Below are 14,692 nucleotides of genomic sequence, written 5' to 3'. Positions count from 1 at the left end.
TGAGGAGGTCGGAGGAGTGCGCGAGGAGGTGAGGCACTGTAAGGAGCGCATGGAGAAGGAGGTGAGAAAGGGGACTGTAAAATTGCAAGGTGGTATAGAGGAGTTGACGCTGGGAGTAGAACAACTGACAGTGGGACAAAAGGAGTTGGGGGAACAGGTAAAGAAGAACACAGCGGTAATAGAGGGTTTTAAATCGACACAGAAGGAGATGAAAAAGGACGTAGGGGTAATTAAAAAAGAGTATCAGACGGTACATGAGGACCTGACGAGGAAAATGAACAAGTTGGTAGAGGTGATGGAGGTTAAAGAGCGGGAGGTGCGGGAGCACATAGAAAAAAATTAAGTGGAGTTAGAGGAAGAACTTAAAGGGGCGCACGAGGAGATGAAGGAGGTGAAGCAGAAATTAGAAGAAGTGGAAGAAGGGGTGAGCGAAATTAAGAAGCGACGGAGAGAGGATAAGAAAGAGATAAAGGAGGAAGTAAAAGAATTGGTCCAAAGTCTGTGTTCGGATCGTGATGATGTGCTCATTAACCGGATGAGGGATTCGCAGGTGATGGAGGAGAAGCGAAGAGAAAGAGGACCCGGTGTAAGTGGTGACCAATATGGTCGTGCGTATGATGCGCCAGGTGATTTAATAAGCTTGGGGGTCGAGATAGACCCGGATGTTCGTGAGAGGCCAAGAGTGAGGTGTATGGCTGGTCCGGAGGGTATGGAACGAGGGTGCGAGCGAGAGGGTCCGGTGATGGGAGAGGTGCGAGGTGTGAGTGAGCAAGGTTGTGGTGGTATGGAATGGGTAGCGGGTTGCGGAAGTGTGACCCATGCATCGACACCAACAGGGGTAGTTGTTAGAGGGACAGGGGAGGCACGAGAGCCCCTTGGGGGTAATGTACTGTGGGGGCCCGGCCGGTTCGGCCCCGCGCTGACCCCGCAAGGGGCGACGCACGGGGTCCGGCAGGCGGGCAACGACTCGCATACGAGGTGGTCCCACAAAGTCCCACTCGCGCCGTATGACGGTGGGTAAGGGTGGCATCCCTGCCACCCTTCCCATGAGTGGGGCAAATGCGCTATAGCTTATGGGGTTGATGGCAGTGAAAACTAGCCCGGGTGGGTTAGGTTATATTGATAGGGATCTAGCGAAGATGACATTAGGTAACGTTAAGGTTTAGTTAGTGACTGATACCTGTAGTGGGGACGCAGGTAGATTAGAGTGGATGATAATGACGAGGGAGCGCAATAGTTTAAAGGGACGACTGGGAAGCGCAAGTTTCAGAGGGGAGTAGTTAAATGAGATGATGCTGTGTGAGAATTGAACAGGTGTGATTGCACAGGTGTGCAACTGAACAGGTGTGTGGAGCAGTGTATGATTGAGTGAAGGTGATTGTGTATTGTGCTGACCAAATGGTCTAGGAAGAGGAGGAGGGTGCAGGTATGATTGCACAGGTGTGCAACGACAGGTGAATGGAGGACAGGTGTATGGAATAAATGGTATGGAGTATTGGAATGGATGGTCGTGGAGTGAGTATGGTGGAAATTGTGGAGTGGAGTGGATGGTGCGAAGGTGTGAATGGGGGAAGAGTGGACCCCCATCACGGATACCCGGGGCGGGTAGTGTAAGTGTTAGGTAGAGGGTACAGGTAAATTGTGGTTGGATATTGGCATCTGTGGTGCGGGTGAAAGAATGGTCTTTGGATGGGTGCAATAGTGTTGTGGAAATGGCTGGGCGTGTAGCCTGTTAGTGTGTGTAGTTGGTTTGGGCACTCCACCACTGTGAGGATGTCGGCCAGGTGAGGCCGCAGGTGGGCTCTGGGAGCCGTTAGTGTCAGTGGGTGCCTGAGGATCCCGGGTGTGGATCGGGCAGCCCGTGCCAGAGCGGGCACTGAGGGGGTGAGAGTGCGAGAGGGCCTTCCCCAGTTAGTTAGGTTAGGGTGAGGAGCAGGTAAGCTCGGGTGGCAACTACAGTGGTGGAGGTGTGCAGGTGGGTAGACCTGCTGGGAGAGCTACACGTCACAGCCCAGAAATTGTGCGAGAGCACCGAGTGTTGAATCGGGGGAGTGAGACCCCAAATTGAGAAGCACCACAGTTTGGTCAATGGGAATTGGTTTTTAGAACCCATAGTGTAAGTTGGCCAATGGATTGGCAGGGAAAGACCCCGGGTAATGTAAAGTTGTTAAAGTCATTTAGGAAATAGTTAGGATTGATGAACCTGTCGCACCATACGCAGCCACTTACCTGAGGTGATGATGATGACTCCACACCTGTGTTCCTTTGTTCTGTGTTGCAGGAAATGAGAATTGCTGTTGGATTTGTGAGACGCATCACGACGTGGATGAGACATTGGGGTGATTCCATCTCTCCCTCCTTAGGAGGGACTGATGATGAATTGGTGATGGCAAATTTTGATGTTGAGTTGGAGATGGCAAATTTTGATGAGAGTTGGAAATGGCAAATTTGATTGGTTAGGAGGGAGAGAAGACGAATTTGGTTTATGGGAGGAACGGGGAAGACAGTAGGGACGTTTGTTGATGTGTAAAGTAGATGTTTATGGGTAGTGTTGTGTTTTGTGGAAACAGTAAGGGGTAAGGGAGGGGCCATGTAGGTTACCTGGTGGGGGGGGGGGGCGTACGGTAGGAACGTACCTGTCTCACCTGGTTCCCATGTGCCCCTAGTGTGCATTACCTAATATTGCGTGCACTTTTGCGCCCTTACCACCTTACTCACTTGTCTTTTCTTTTGTCTCCCACCTCCGAGGATCTGGCTTTGGGGCAGAGAGAGAGGAGAGAGAGGTGCTGGCTCCGCAGTTGTGGGCCTGTACTTTCGCTGCTTGCTGCCTGGATCGATACACCATATGGACCGCAATTTTTGTGGCCGCCCCCCATGGACCGCAGTTCTTTTGCGGGCAAGCACCACCCGTGGATGGACCTCTGGGTCAACGTGGCACCTATGCCATAGAGGTGAACCACTATAGTTGGCCCCCTGACGGCCACAATTTAGAAATGGACGCGGTTGGCGCCTTTCTTTATTTCTAGGGAAGCCAGAAGGCCAAGTGCTCCAAGAAGGCAAGACCAGCGGCAGAACATCGGCCGGCTGCGACACCACCGGTGATTATTGAACACTTTATTGGTGCACCGGATGGTGCTGACTGTATGTATGGGGTGCTCTGCACATTATTAAAGGCCGTAAGGCCACAGGGCACTCGTGGGTTGGTGTATCGATGCTGGCATGCGTGCTCTCTCTATGCATAACATCTGCATGTGTTCCTCAAAGAACAGGTCCTGGATTGTAGTGTAAATATCAGTCTTGTGTAAATAATGCTCCCTACCGGCTGTATGTTTAGTTTGAGGATTCTTTCCGCGATTCGGTTATCCTGTGGGTGTGTTTCTGTGAGAAGGGTGCAACGTCGCAGGGGGGCATATTTACTCATTTGTGAACATCTGTAAAACTGTCGCACTCAGGGTTGAGTTAATAGTAGAGGGAACTACATCTGAGTGCCACACTAAAGTAAGTAAAAATTTATCGGGTCGGGACGCCCCGAGGTAGAGAAGGGTGCAATGTTGCGGATATGAGATTGGCCTCCATCCATATCCGCTTGTAAATATTCCCCTATTTCCCCAATACTTCCCAACTATCCCCAATCCCCCATTCCCTAGTCCCATTTTCTGTAAACAACACTCTGTAGACCCGACCTTCCCCTATTTCCCCCAATTAAATGTCGCATCCAGGTCCACCGCATCTCACGTAGACAACTATAGGACATCTTGCTAGTTATTCTTAGTCTATGTCAGTTAAGGACTCGTTTCCATTAATTCTGACTCTTCGTTGCACCAGAATGTGATTGTATGGCACCGTTAGAAAGTTTAGGACCTCCCAATACCTCCCCGCAGCTCTCCCTCATGGTACAACAACAACAACAACAACAACAACAGCGGCGGCGGCGCAGGGAGTGTGCGTCCTCACTCCGGCTTGGTTAGCCGCCATTGAACATGTGCTCCGACGGGGTTACCACGCAGGGGCTCGCTGTCAGGTCCTCGTCAAGGGCGGAGCCCGGTAACCCCCCGCACCCAATAGAAGCGGCGGACCGATTCCATCTGGGGCGGAGCTAACGAGCCGAGGGCGTGTCACTCCCCGCTGGGCATGCGCAGGAAGAGGGAGGTGACGTCAGATGCGCCCTCAGCTTGGAGAGAGAAGACGCCACCTCTGAGCGCTGAAATACCTCCCCGCATCTCTGGACCGGACCGTGTTGATTCTGCCCCTGAGCCAAGGTGCACCTTGTGCTATCGACTGCCTGTCCTTCCCTGCCATCAATCCCCGTGTAAGTCAGTCTTGTCCCGTTTGTCTGTGGTCTGTCGGGGATAGATAAGACTGTGTCTAAGTGCCCATCTTTTCTGTGCTTTACCTCTTACCGTGTAATCTACCCTTTTCTGCATCACCAATTATATCCTCCTCCAGAGGTCTTGAGAACTGTACCCCCTTGTGTCGTTTCATTAATCCCAGCCGTTGTGTCCTTTCCTTCATTGATTTAGCATAGCGCGATTTGGTCAACGTCGGGCGGGATCGGGTTCTAATCGGGGAGTAACTGTTCGGACGCGGTAATACCAAACCGCTCGGTAAACTAACATCTAAAACCGCGTCTGTAACAATATTATTGATTCACGAGTTGTATGCATGCATGTTGAAAATGCATGTTGTTGTTGTGTTTTATTCACGAGTTATCAAGTGACCACAAAATTCGTCATGTGTGTGCGTCTGTCTGTGTGTCTGTGTGTCTGTCTGTCCGCAGCATAACTACCCGATGATATCATCCGATCTTGATGAAACTTGGGTGGGAGGTTGATATCATGATCTAGTTATGTCCTGCCTTGAGTGGGCGTATTGCGCCCATTGTGGGCGGAGCCACGCCCGAAAAAGATGTCTTTTTAGGGGGTAATCGATTTCAAGCTACATCTTCTCCGAGGGGTTTGGTGGAATCTGACAGGGGTTTCGGTATTTGGTTAGGCCATTGTCATGTGTCTAGCCCCATGGAGCTCGATTTTTCATTTTTCTTTTTTTTCCATTTTGTTATTTATTTATTTATTTTCATTTCATTTTTCACCACATTTTCGGTATTGTGTAGCTAACTAACCTCATAACTGATTATACATTATTTTCTATCTCATTTCAACGGCAGTAACCTTCGTTTTGACATTTGCGGGGCTGGCCTGTCTCGGCCTGTTTCGGTTATAGTCCGTCCTTTGTCATTGAATACCGCTCGGTCGTAAACCATCGTCGTCTCCTGACGTTGTTGTTGTTAATATTATGATTATTAATTAATATATGCTTTGTTACAATGTTGTCATTGTTTTTGTTATTTATTTTGTAATTAAAATGCCATGCCGTGGAAGGACCTATTAAACTGCTCTCTGCACCATAACATGGCGCACCTTTAGAAACATGGGAATTATTCCAGATTGTTGTGACGATAATTTTGGTGTATCACATTCCATATCAGCTCCAGAAGAACACCACAAAAAAACATACGGATGTTTGTTTTTTCATGTTTGATATGCACCTGTGCACACACACACACACACACACACACACACACACACACACACACACACACGCACTCGCACTCGCACTCGCACCAACACACACACTCACACGCACTCACACACACACACACACTCACACACACCCTAACATCCAATAAAATAACATCAAAAGAAACAAGAAAGATGACACATTTACTGTACATGGATGATTTAAAACTCTGGACTGTATGACGAAAAATTGGCATAACTGAAATTAGTAAAATGGTTCTCCGACGACATCCAAATGGAATTTCGCCTATATAAGTGTCAAGTGCACAGTTGTGCAAGGTAGACCAACAAAAACGGACAAGACCTAGGGGCTAGACAACGGCACACAACACAGGGCTAGACAAACAACAAAACAACAAAAACAGCAACACTGGGGCTAGACAACGAAGCATCTTCTAAATACCTTGGAGTAGAAGATGGCCACCAAATTTGTAACAAAAATTAGCAAAACCATTACCAAAGAATACCTTCGTAGAACAAGGCTGATCCTGAAGACGTACCTTGCTCAAAGGAGCAAAATTGAAGCCTTACACCAACTCGCAGTACCGGTGTTCCAGTACAGTTGCGGAATAGTAAACTGGCCACAAGCGGATATCAAAAAACTAGATATCAAACAAGGAAACTCCTCACTGTTCACAAAATGTTTTACAAAAATCAGTGCATCCCAAGAATGTACCTGCCGAGGAAAGGAGGTGGCGGCTTGATGGCCCGATGGAACTCAATCGAGTGCACAGAGCGACGACCATAGGATTAGCAGAGTACGTGAAAAGCTCAACAGACTACTGTTACGTGCTCCTCCCCAAACCCCCTGGTTAGGTGTACCTCCGAGCCCCGAGAGGAGTCACGGCAGAAAGATGTGTTATTCTGTGTCAAAGATCAATGGTGAAACCACACCAATTGTTACCAACAAACAAATATTGTATTAAGGTCACACAAGAATAACAACACAAAAACAATAGTAATCAATTGTACAACCAATATATATATTTCCTATGATGGTACCATCAGGTTCGTACAATAAAACTCACTGTGCTCCAAGTGAGCGAAAAGAAGAACATTCCCAATGTCTCTATTCCGGTATCAAGCCAAAGTCGATTCGCTCCTGCGAATGTTCAGAACGATGTCTAATCGAGACCAGAATCCCGTTCGGATGACAGTCACAGTCCCGCTGCCAAAGCTGCGTAAAGGCGCCCTCAAGGCGACTGGGAAATCACACCCTCGGGTATGGACGTTCCACGGCTCCCACTCGGCGAACCGCAGATTTCCAACTCAAAAGCCACGTTGCACACACACACACACACCAGATTAGCGTCTGAATGTGGTGAAAATGGTTTGAAGCGAAGTGAAAAACCTTGAGCGAAGCGCAAAGCGCGCGAGTCAAAATGGCCGACGGCCCGTTCTCGAGGCGTAACGGCACTACGATGATTCTCCTCGGAATCGACCGCAAAACCTGACACGCAGGTTGATCTGTCACAGCGATAACAAGCTGATATATAGTGACAACTGGGAGAAAGGCAAAATTTGAGGGAGATGTAAAAAAAAGAGTTGGACAGATTGGGGATAGACAGAGATCACCGGAATAGATAAGAAGTCAGCTCAACTGGGACGGAGAACAAATCATCATAAATCCCCAAGACCAAGACCAAGGACACCACACCAATGGCTTTAAGAAGATGACAGGACCGAGTCAATCAGACAAGTGTAGGTTCTGCAAGGTAGAAATAGAAAGCACGAGTCACCTCCTATTGAGATATAAAGAAACTCATGTCAGAGCAGCTGTATGCCCAAATGCACAATAAGGTATGTAGAGTACTCCACTGGCACTTCTGCAGAAGTTTCCATATCCCAATTCCACAAAATTCATGGAAATATGAACCAAAAGTAATCATTGAAAACAAGGATATAATGCCCACGTATGCCCTGATGATCCCATCTAGTGTGAACATATAAAACAAAGCACTGTGACTGGACATAGTACTCAGATACAAAAAGGAAAAGAAGGTATTGCTAATTGTGGTTTCAGTACTCAGTGATTTTGGTGTAAATAATGCAGAAATAAAGAAAATGACCAAATACCAAGACCTTAACAATGAAGTGAAAAGATTCAGGAAGCTGAAGAGCTCCGAAATTGTACCAGTGACAATTGGGGCAACAGGAATGATAAAGAAGAACCTTGCAGTGATCTTTAAAAAACATCCCTGGTAACATTACCACAAATGAACTGCAGTTGGAGGCTGGACGGGGCTCAGTGACGATCCTAAAAAGAGCCCTTGGAACAAAACTCTGAGAACAACATTTCACAACTTAGCCCATGAATAGCAATCCTTCACCGAAGCGGGGGTTGATACTTTGAGTCCTGGGAGGACTCTGTTCCACCTTCTAAAATGCAAATTATTGAGATAACAATAAACGACACACACACACCTCATCTATTTATAGTAGATAAGCACCAAAAGAAAGGTAAGTGTACATGGCGAATTCGGGCAAATGTAATCACCAAAATGAAACAAATGTTTTGAGCTCTTCTAGTCTGTTATACACTGTTCACCCCTGTTGTTCTGTCATTACATTGACGATGCAAATGCTCGTGATCTTGGACACGAGAGGGCACTGGTAAAGTGGGTGATGATAGGAGCTGAGGAGAGGAATATGGCGGTGATTGAGTAAAGGCTGTGTTTATTATATCTAGGCCCGTGGTCCAGATCTGATATCTTACACACACAACAACACCCTTTTTTTACTCTACTCAACCTTTAGAAAATCTTTAATCCCCTCCCTGCCCATCCCAATCCTTATTTTTCTTTCTCTTGTGTACTGATCTCTCTCTCTCTCTCTCTCTCTCTCTCTCTCTCTTCCCACTCTCAAAAGGCACTCCGGACTTCCTCCACTCTCCCTCTGCCTGCCTGGTGGTCGGCCATCCAGTACAAGGTGGTACGGGCCTCTTCGATCTAAAGCAGCCACTTGTCTAACTTCTTGTTTTTGTGTACAAGTATTATTATTTATGGTTTAAATAAAAACGATATCTTGGGCAAAAACGAAAGCAGAAGGTGTCGTCACAAAATGTTAAACAAAGGCTAGGGAAGTTAGGTATCTGCTGAAGATCATGACCTACCGTTGGTGTGTTGTGCGTGCACACAACGCACGTGTTTGCAATGGGATAAGGGCTAGATTGAGATGAAATAAAAGTCAGAAAATGAAAATGATAAAGAAAAAGAAGGTTCGATCAGTTGGAGTAAATGGGTAAATAAAGGGAAGGGGTGGAGAAAACATGATGATGGTGAGGACAGGAAATGTAAAAGGCATCTGAATTGGGCTCAATTTCTACCATTTTGGTGGCATTCAAAAAATTCTGTGAACACTATAGTCTGGTTCGTGCCATTTTCTATATTTTTTTTCAATACAAGTTTGTATAATCCGTCTGAAAGTATTTTTCTTCCTAATTTCTTATTTTCTTGGAAGAGTTTATTTCGTTTGTCGAAAAAAGTTATTGGATAGCCAAAACTTTTCTTTTCTTACGCCCACACGTACATAGCCATGTATGTCCTGTTATATATTTACTGCACATCTATAAATGTGGGAATCAGACTTGCGTTTTGTTAAATTTGATAGTGTGGATTTTTACATTTGAAGCTGCTCACCCATCCACAAATACAACTGATGTTGATGAAATATTTTGAAAGTTCTGCTTAAATGTGCACAAGTATTGTTGTTTACAAAGAGTACAATGTTTGGAATGGATTAATTTATTTATGTTTTCATTGCCAAAATCATTGTGTGGTGTGGGGGTTGGGAGGGGAAGCGAAGCGACAGAAAGTTTTTGTAATGAAGCCAGATGCTTTTGCTATTTGAAGTGTAGGTCATTTTTCAAAATCTTGACAAATTTCTGCTTATTCCAAATAAACTTTATTTTTGCTCTATGTCTTCACCTGTCTTCTCATAATGTATTCATCGTATCTTAAAACATTTTGCATTGTGCCTGGTCCTCTTGAATTATTGGAGATTAGAGCATCCGTTCTGGGTCTGCGAGGTCAGCGGTTCGATTCTTACCTGGGCCGAGGTGTTTGAAAGACTTTAAAAGATGGCACATGCTGCTTCCTTGCTTGACACTCGGTATTTAGAGGACAAAGCATGGATCAATTCCTTGGGTTGGCAAGCAATGATTGGGAAGGTGGGAGAGGCTGCTCATTAAAATTCCCTACTGACTGCGGAGAGAAAAGCAATGATACTAAATGGTGTCACTGACGCACTGTGTGTGTGTGTGTGTGTGTGTGTGTGTGTGTGTGTGTGTGTGTGTGTGTGTGTGTGTGTGTGTGTGTGTGTGTGTGTGTGTGTGTGTGTGTGTGTGTGTGTGTGTGTGTGTGTGTGTGTGTGTGTGTGTGTGTGTGTGTGTGTGTGTGTGTGTGTGTGTGTGTGTGTGTGTGTGTGTGTGTGAGACAGAGAGAGAGAGAGAGAGAGAGAGAGAGAGAGACACAGAGAGAGAGAGACACAGAGACACAGAGACAGAGAGAGAGAGACACAGACACAGAGAGACGCAGACACAGAGAGACGCAGACACAGAGAGACGCAGACACAGAGAGACGCAGACACAGAGAGACGCAGACACAGAGAGACGCAGACACAGAGAGACGCAGACACAGAGAGACGCAGACACAGAGAGACGCAGACACAGAGAGACGCAGACACAGAGAGACGCAGACACAGAGAGACGCAGACACAGAGAGACGCAGACACAGAGAGACGCAGACACAGAGAGACGCAGACACAGAGAGACGCAGACACAGAGAGACGCAGACACAGAGAGACGCAGACACAGAGAGACGCAGACACAGAGAGACGCAGACACAGAGAGACGCAGACACAGAGAGACGCAGACACAGAGAGACGCAGACACAGAGAGACGCAGACACAGAGAGACGCAGACACAGAGAGACACACAGACACAGAGACACAGACACAGAGAGACACAGACAGACACGGACACAGACACAGACAGACAGACACAGAGAGACACAGACAGACAGACACAGACAGACAGACAGACAGACACAGACAGACACAGACAGACACAGACACAGACAGACACAGACACACACACAGACACAGACAGACAGACACAGACAGACACAGACAGACACAGACACAGACAGACACAGACAGACACAGACACAGACAGACACAGACAGACACACACAGACAGACACAGACAGACACAGACACAGAGAGACACAGACAGACACAGACAGACACAGAGAGACACAGACAGACACAGACAGACACAGAGAGACACAGACAGACACAGAGAGACACAGACAGACACAGACAGACACAGACAGACACAGACAGACACAGAGAGACACAGACACAGAGAGATGCAGACAGAGACATACAGCTCTTCCTTGAGCCTTAGATCCGGTAGGAAGAAAAATCAGATCAGATAAAAGAAGATCTTTCGCTCAGGAACAAGGTTGAAATAAAGTGGGGTAGTGATGGATTAAAGTTGCATCTTGAATCTGAGATCACCACCCACAAGTTTGGATTTGGTCACTCAGTGGCGTGATCGGGTGGGAAATGGCGGTCATTTTGAAAGATGTCCACTAAAATAGTATTTGGCCGGGAATGCAGAGTGTCCAAGTAGTTAAGACATCAGGTTATCTGAAAATCATACTGGTATTTTTTTCCCCCTCCATTTGGTCATAAACTCCAAAATTTCAATCTCTGGCTCATGGACTACAATGAACAATATGACGGATTTTTAATTGTGGAATGAAATAGTAATGAAAAGTTAATTGTGGGATTTTAAAAAACTGACATCATATTAGTGCTTTGTCGTTTATGATAGGAGAGCAACAATGGAGAAAAACAAAACGGAAAGTTTTTTTCATGGTGAAAGTGAGGCGCAGACTTTTCATTGGAAGGATGAGAGCCAAATGCGGAAACAAAATGTGGGCACAAATACAGGAAGAGACAGAGACTGCTCATAACATCCTGAACAAATCTATGACTTTTGCAGCTGGTGGCAAAATGCCCAGCTAGCAGCTAAAACACTTTCCATCTCAAAGCTTTTTTTTGTAACATAATTAGTTTTTTTTTAACCAACTCTCGGTCCTGTTCTTTTTCCTTCCAGCTTCACACTGCAATTGCATTCTCAAGGATACTTTTACCTCCATCCTTTGATACTTTCCCTCCAGTCGGATACTTGCTAACAACGACTTATATTTACTCCCGCGAGGGAGTAATGCATTCGTGTGTGTGTGTCCGTTCGTGTGTTTGTGAACAAGATATCCAGAAAAGTTCTGAACGGATTTGGATGAAGATTGGTGGGATGATTGCCCTTGGGATAAGGAAGAATTGATTAGTTTTTGGTGAAGCTCAGGATATTATTCCGGATCCAGGAATTTTTTGAAGGATTTTTTTACCATTGGAAGATAGGGCTCATTTTTTTTTTACATTATCTTCTATATATTCTATAATTAACATTGTGATATGAAAATAGTTTTCATATTTGTTGTAAATATAGTTTAAACTCGTGGTTATGCGTTGGAGCGGTGTATTTTTTTTTTAGCAGCGTCGTCTTCAAGGTTCTTTTTTTTCTTTTCTAATAAAGACATTCTGTCATTTTAAAACCACCAAAGTGTTGGGTTTCCCCGTTTCATAAAATGTATCGGTTGATACGTATAATGCTTTAAAACGGTTTTTTTTTGCTTTGTTTTTTAACCTCAGAAGAGATATCAACATTTACCTCAGCGAATGTCAATCACGGTGTCAGTATTTGGTGAACTTATAAAGACTTAGGTGCGTTATAAGTGTGACCAGCATGTGCACGGGATTCTTCCCAGAAGAATGAGTGGTCGCATTAGCTTGTACGAGTTAAAATGAGTGAGTTTTGTTTTGACGTTTGGGCCAGTTTTACATGTTGTATCCCTAAGGAATGAAACGAACGTTTACCTGGCTTACAATTTTATTTGAAGTCACACATGCCTCAAAATACACTCACCTATGTGGAATTGAACGCTGAATCCGAAAATGTAAGTGCCTTGTTTTTTTTAAACATTATCTTCTATATATATATATATTCTAAATATATATCTGTGCAGTGTCTGTCTTGTGTTGTCTTGTCTTGTGTTGTCACTGAACTACTCCCTCAAACTTTTGTGAAATCGCACTATTCCAACTTGACCCACGGCGGGAGTATGCGCTCTACTGCGTTGCGTTCTAGTTACTTTATTTTTTTCTTGAAAATTACTCCACGATTCCACCTGATTTTGGAAAATAATTATAGGCTAATACTCTAACTTTTGGGGTGGGTTTGGGGCATATCACGACCCGTTTGTCGGCTTCACCCGGTGCTGCCAGATGGGTCCTCCGGCTTAACGTCCTTCCGATGGCTGGCATCAATGGCTCGTAACGCATGCAAAACACCAGAATGGTAGTTTATAATTGCGGTGTCGGGATTCTAACCCAGTCTCGATAGCTCAGAGGTGCATGTGTATACCTCCAGGCTATCCTACCAGTCCCCTGGATTTTGAGGAATGTATGCTGAAAGGTAAATAAAAGTTCTGTATACTTATTTGAATATATATCCCAACTCAGCTCAGAGTGTGTATATTAACCGAGTTTTGTATTAAAAGTTTTTCTGGTTGTGTGGATGTCTCTTCGTCTTGGGATTTTTGGGCATGACGTGGATCCTTGGCTCCTGTTTATGAAACATATTTTCGTGATGAAGCTGTGTGAGAGCAACTGCCTTTAGAACACACATATATGGTCACAATTGCAACATTGACTTGTTTTTCATGAAATTAAGAATACACGTATATTCGTTTGACTTATTAAATAACGGACGGACCACGTGCATTCAAGTTTGTGTTGTGGTCTTGATGTGTCCAAATTGGTGTCTTAAACGAAGGAAAATGAATTGGTACAATTTATTGTTCTTTTTGAAATTGACCGTAAGGATTGCTTGCTGGAGGTACACACTCACCTCGAAGCTGTCTAGCCTGGGTTCGAATCCTGACCCAGCTATAAACTGCCATCCTGGTGTTTTACAGTGCTAGGTGATTCATCAATGTGTGTCCCTCGCTTGAGATCAAGATAAATTTAAATTTTAACGATTGAAGCAAATGGCCGCCACGTTTACTTTTCGAGTTGGCTAATCGACTGGATTTAAAGAGTATCTATATAAGAGAATATCTGCCAAAGTTCCTGTTTGTATCACAATGCGAACGTGTTTTGTGTTAGCTGTTAAGCCTGGCCAGCCGGTTCGTGAAAGCCATGGATCAAAAAGCTTCCCTGGCCAAGCGAAGAAGGAGGGAATGTTTTTCCCCTTAGAATGTCGACCAGTAGTACTAGTACTCATATGGACGGAATGTATAACATGTTGGTTTCTTTCTTTCTTTGGATTACGCCTTTGGTCCGATTCCATATTGCTATAAAATAAGACTCTGCCAAGGGATTTAATAGGACATTCATTTCAAGCCGATACAAAGAGCTGAAGATGACTCGCTGACAGGTGTGACGTCAATAGAAACCGTGAACCTGCCAAGAGGAAAAACACAATTAATACTTCGCCTAATAAGAGGAGGAATATCAAACAGTATTTGTAAAATATACCATACTAATATTTATAATTTGTGACATTTCATGTCGACATTCTAAATGCAAACGGGACAGCAATAGTTTGATCGGACGGCAATTGCATGACGGCATCGTGGAATCGAACCTATATGAAATAAACTGCAGTGCACGAACATTGCCAAATGAGCTAGTCTATCTTGTTCTGGTTATTCTTTACTATATTTGATGCTAAGATGTTTATTTTCCGAAGGAATTTAAACTGTCGTTAGGAGTTCTGATTGGGCGGTGTATTGCTGGAATGCTGTTTGCATGGTCGGCGTCCCGTTTATGTTCTTTCTGAAAATGCAGTCGGCGAATCGCCATAAAAATTGCGCCATTTTTTCCCCCAAGGTAACAAGGTGAGGAGCGTGCGTCCGTCCTGACTCATCCGAGAAACGTAAAAAAAGAACATGCAGAAAAGAGACGGGAGCATCCTGATGAGCATTAAAAAAATACAAAAAACCTTTCGCGCAACGCGAAGAGGAAGAAGATCTCCACGTGCTGGC

At 45.1% G+C, this 14,692-nt stretch overlaps 1 protein-coding gene across 1 annotated transcript in view; it reads left to right on the top strand.

Moving 5' to 3' along the window:
* Positions 1-9,493, top strand: part of POLR1A (RNA polymerase I subunit A) — a 106,560-nt gene extending 97,067 nt beyond the window's left edge. Inside the window, exon 35 of the mRNA XM_068132944.2 lies at positions 8,445-9,493. Coding sequence (XP_067989045.1) covers positions 8,445-8,545 — 101 coding nt within the window. The 3' untranslated portion in view covers positions 8,546-9,493. The remainder of the gene's footprint in view (positions 1-8,444) is intronic.
* The last annotated feature ends 5,199 nt before the right edge of the window (positions 9,494-14,692 follow it).

This window comes from Myxine glutinosa, chromosome 1 (assembly GCF_964187855.1).
Source record: "Myxine glutinosa chromosome 1, kmMyxGlut1.1, whole genome shotgun sequence".
Taxonomy (NCBI): Eukaryota; Metazoa; Chordata; class Myxini; order Myxiniformes; family Myxinidae; genus Myxine; species Myxine glutinosa.
Note: the sequence above shows the minus strand (reverse complement) of the source record. Positions and strands in the feature narration are given on the sequence as shown.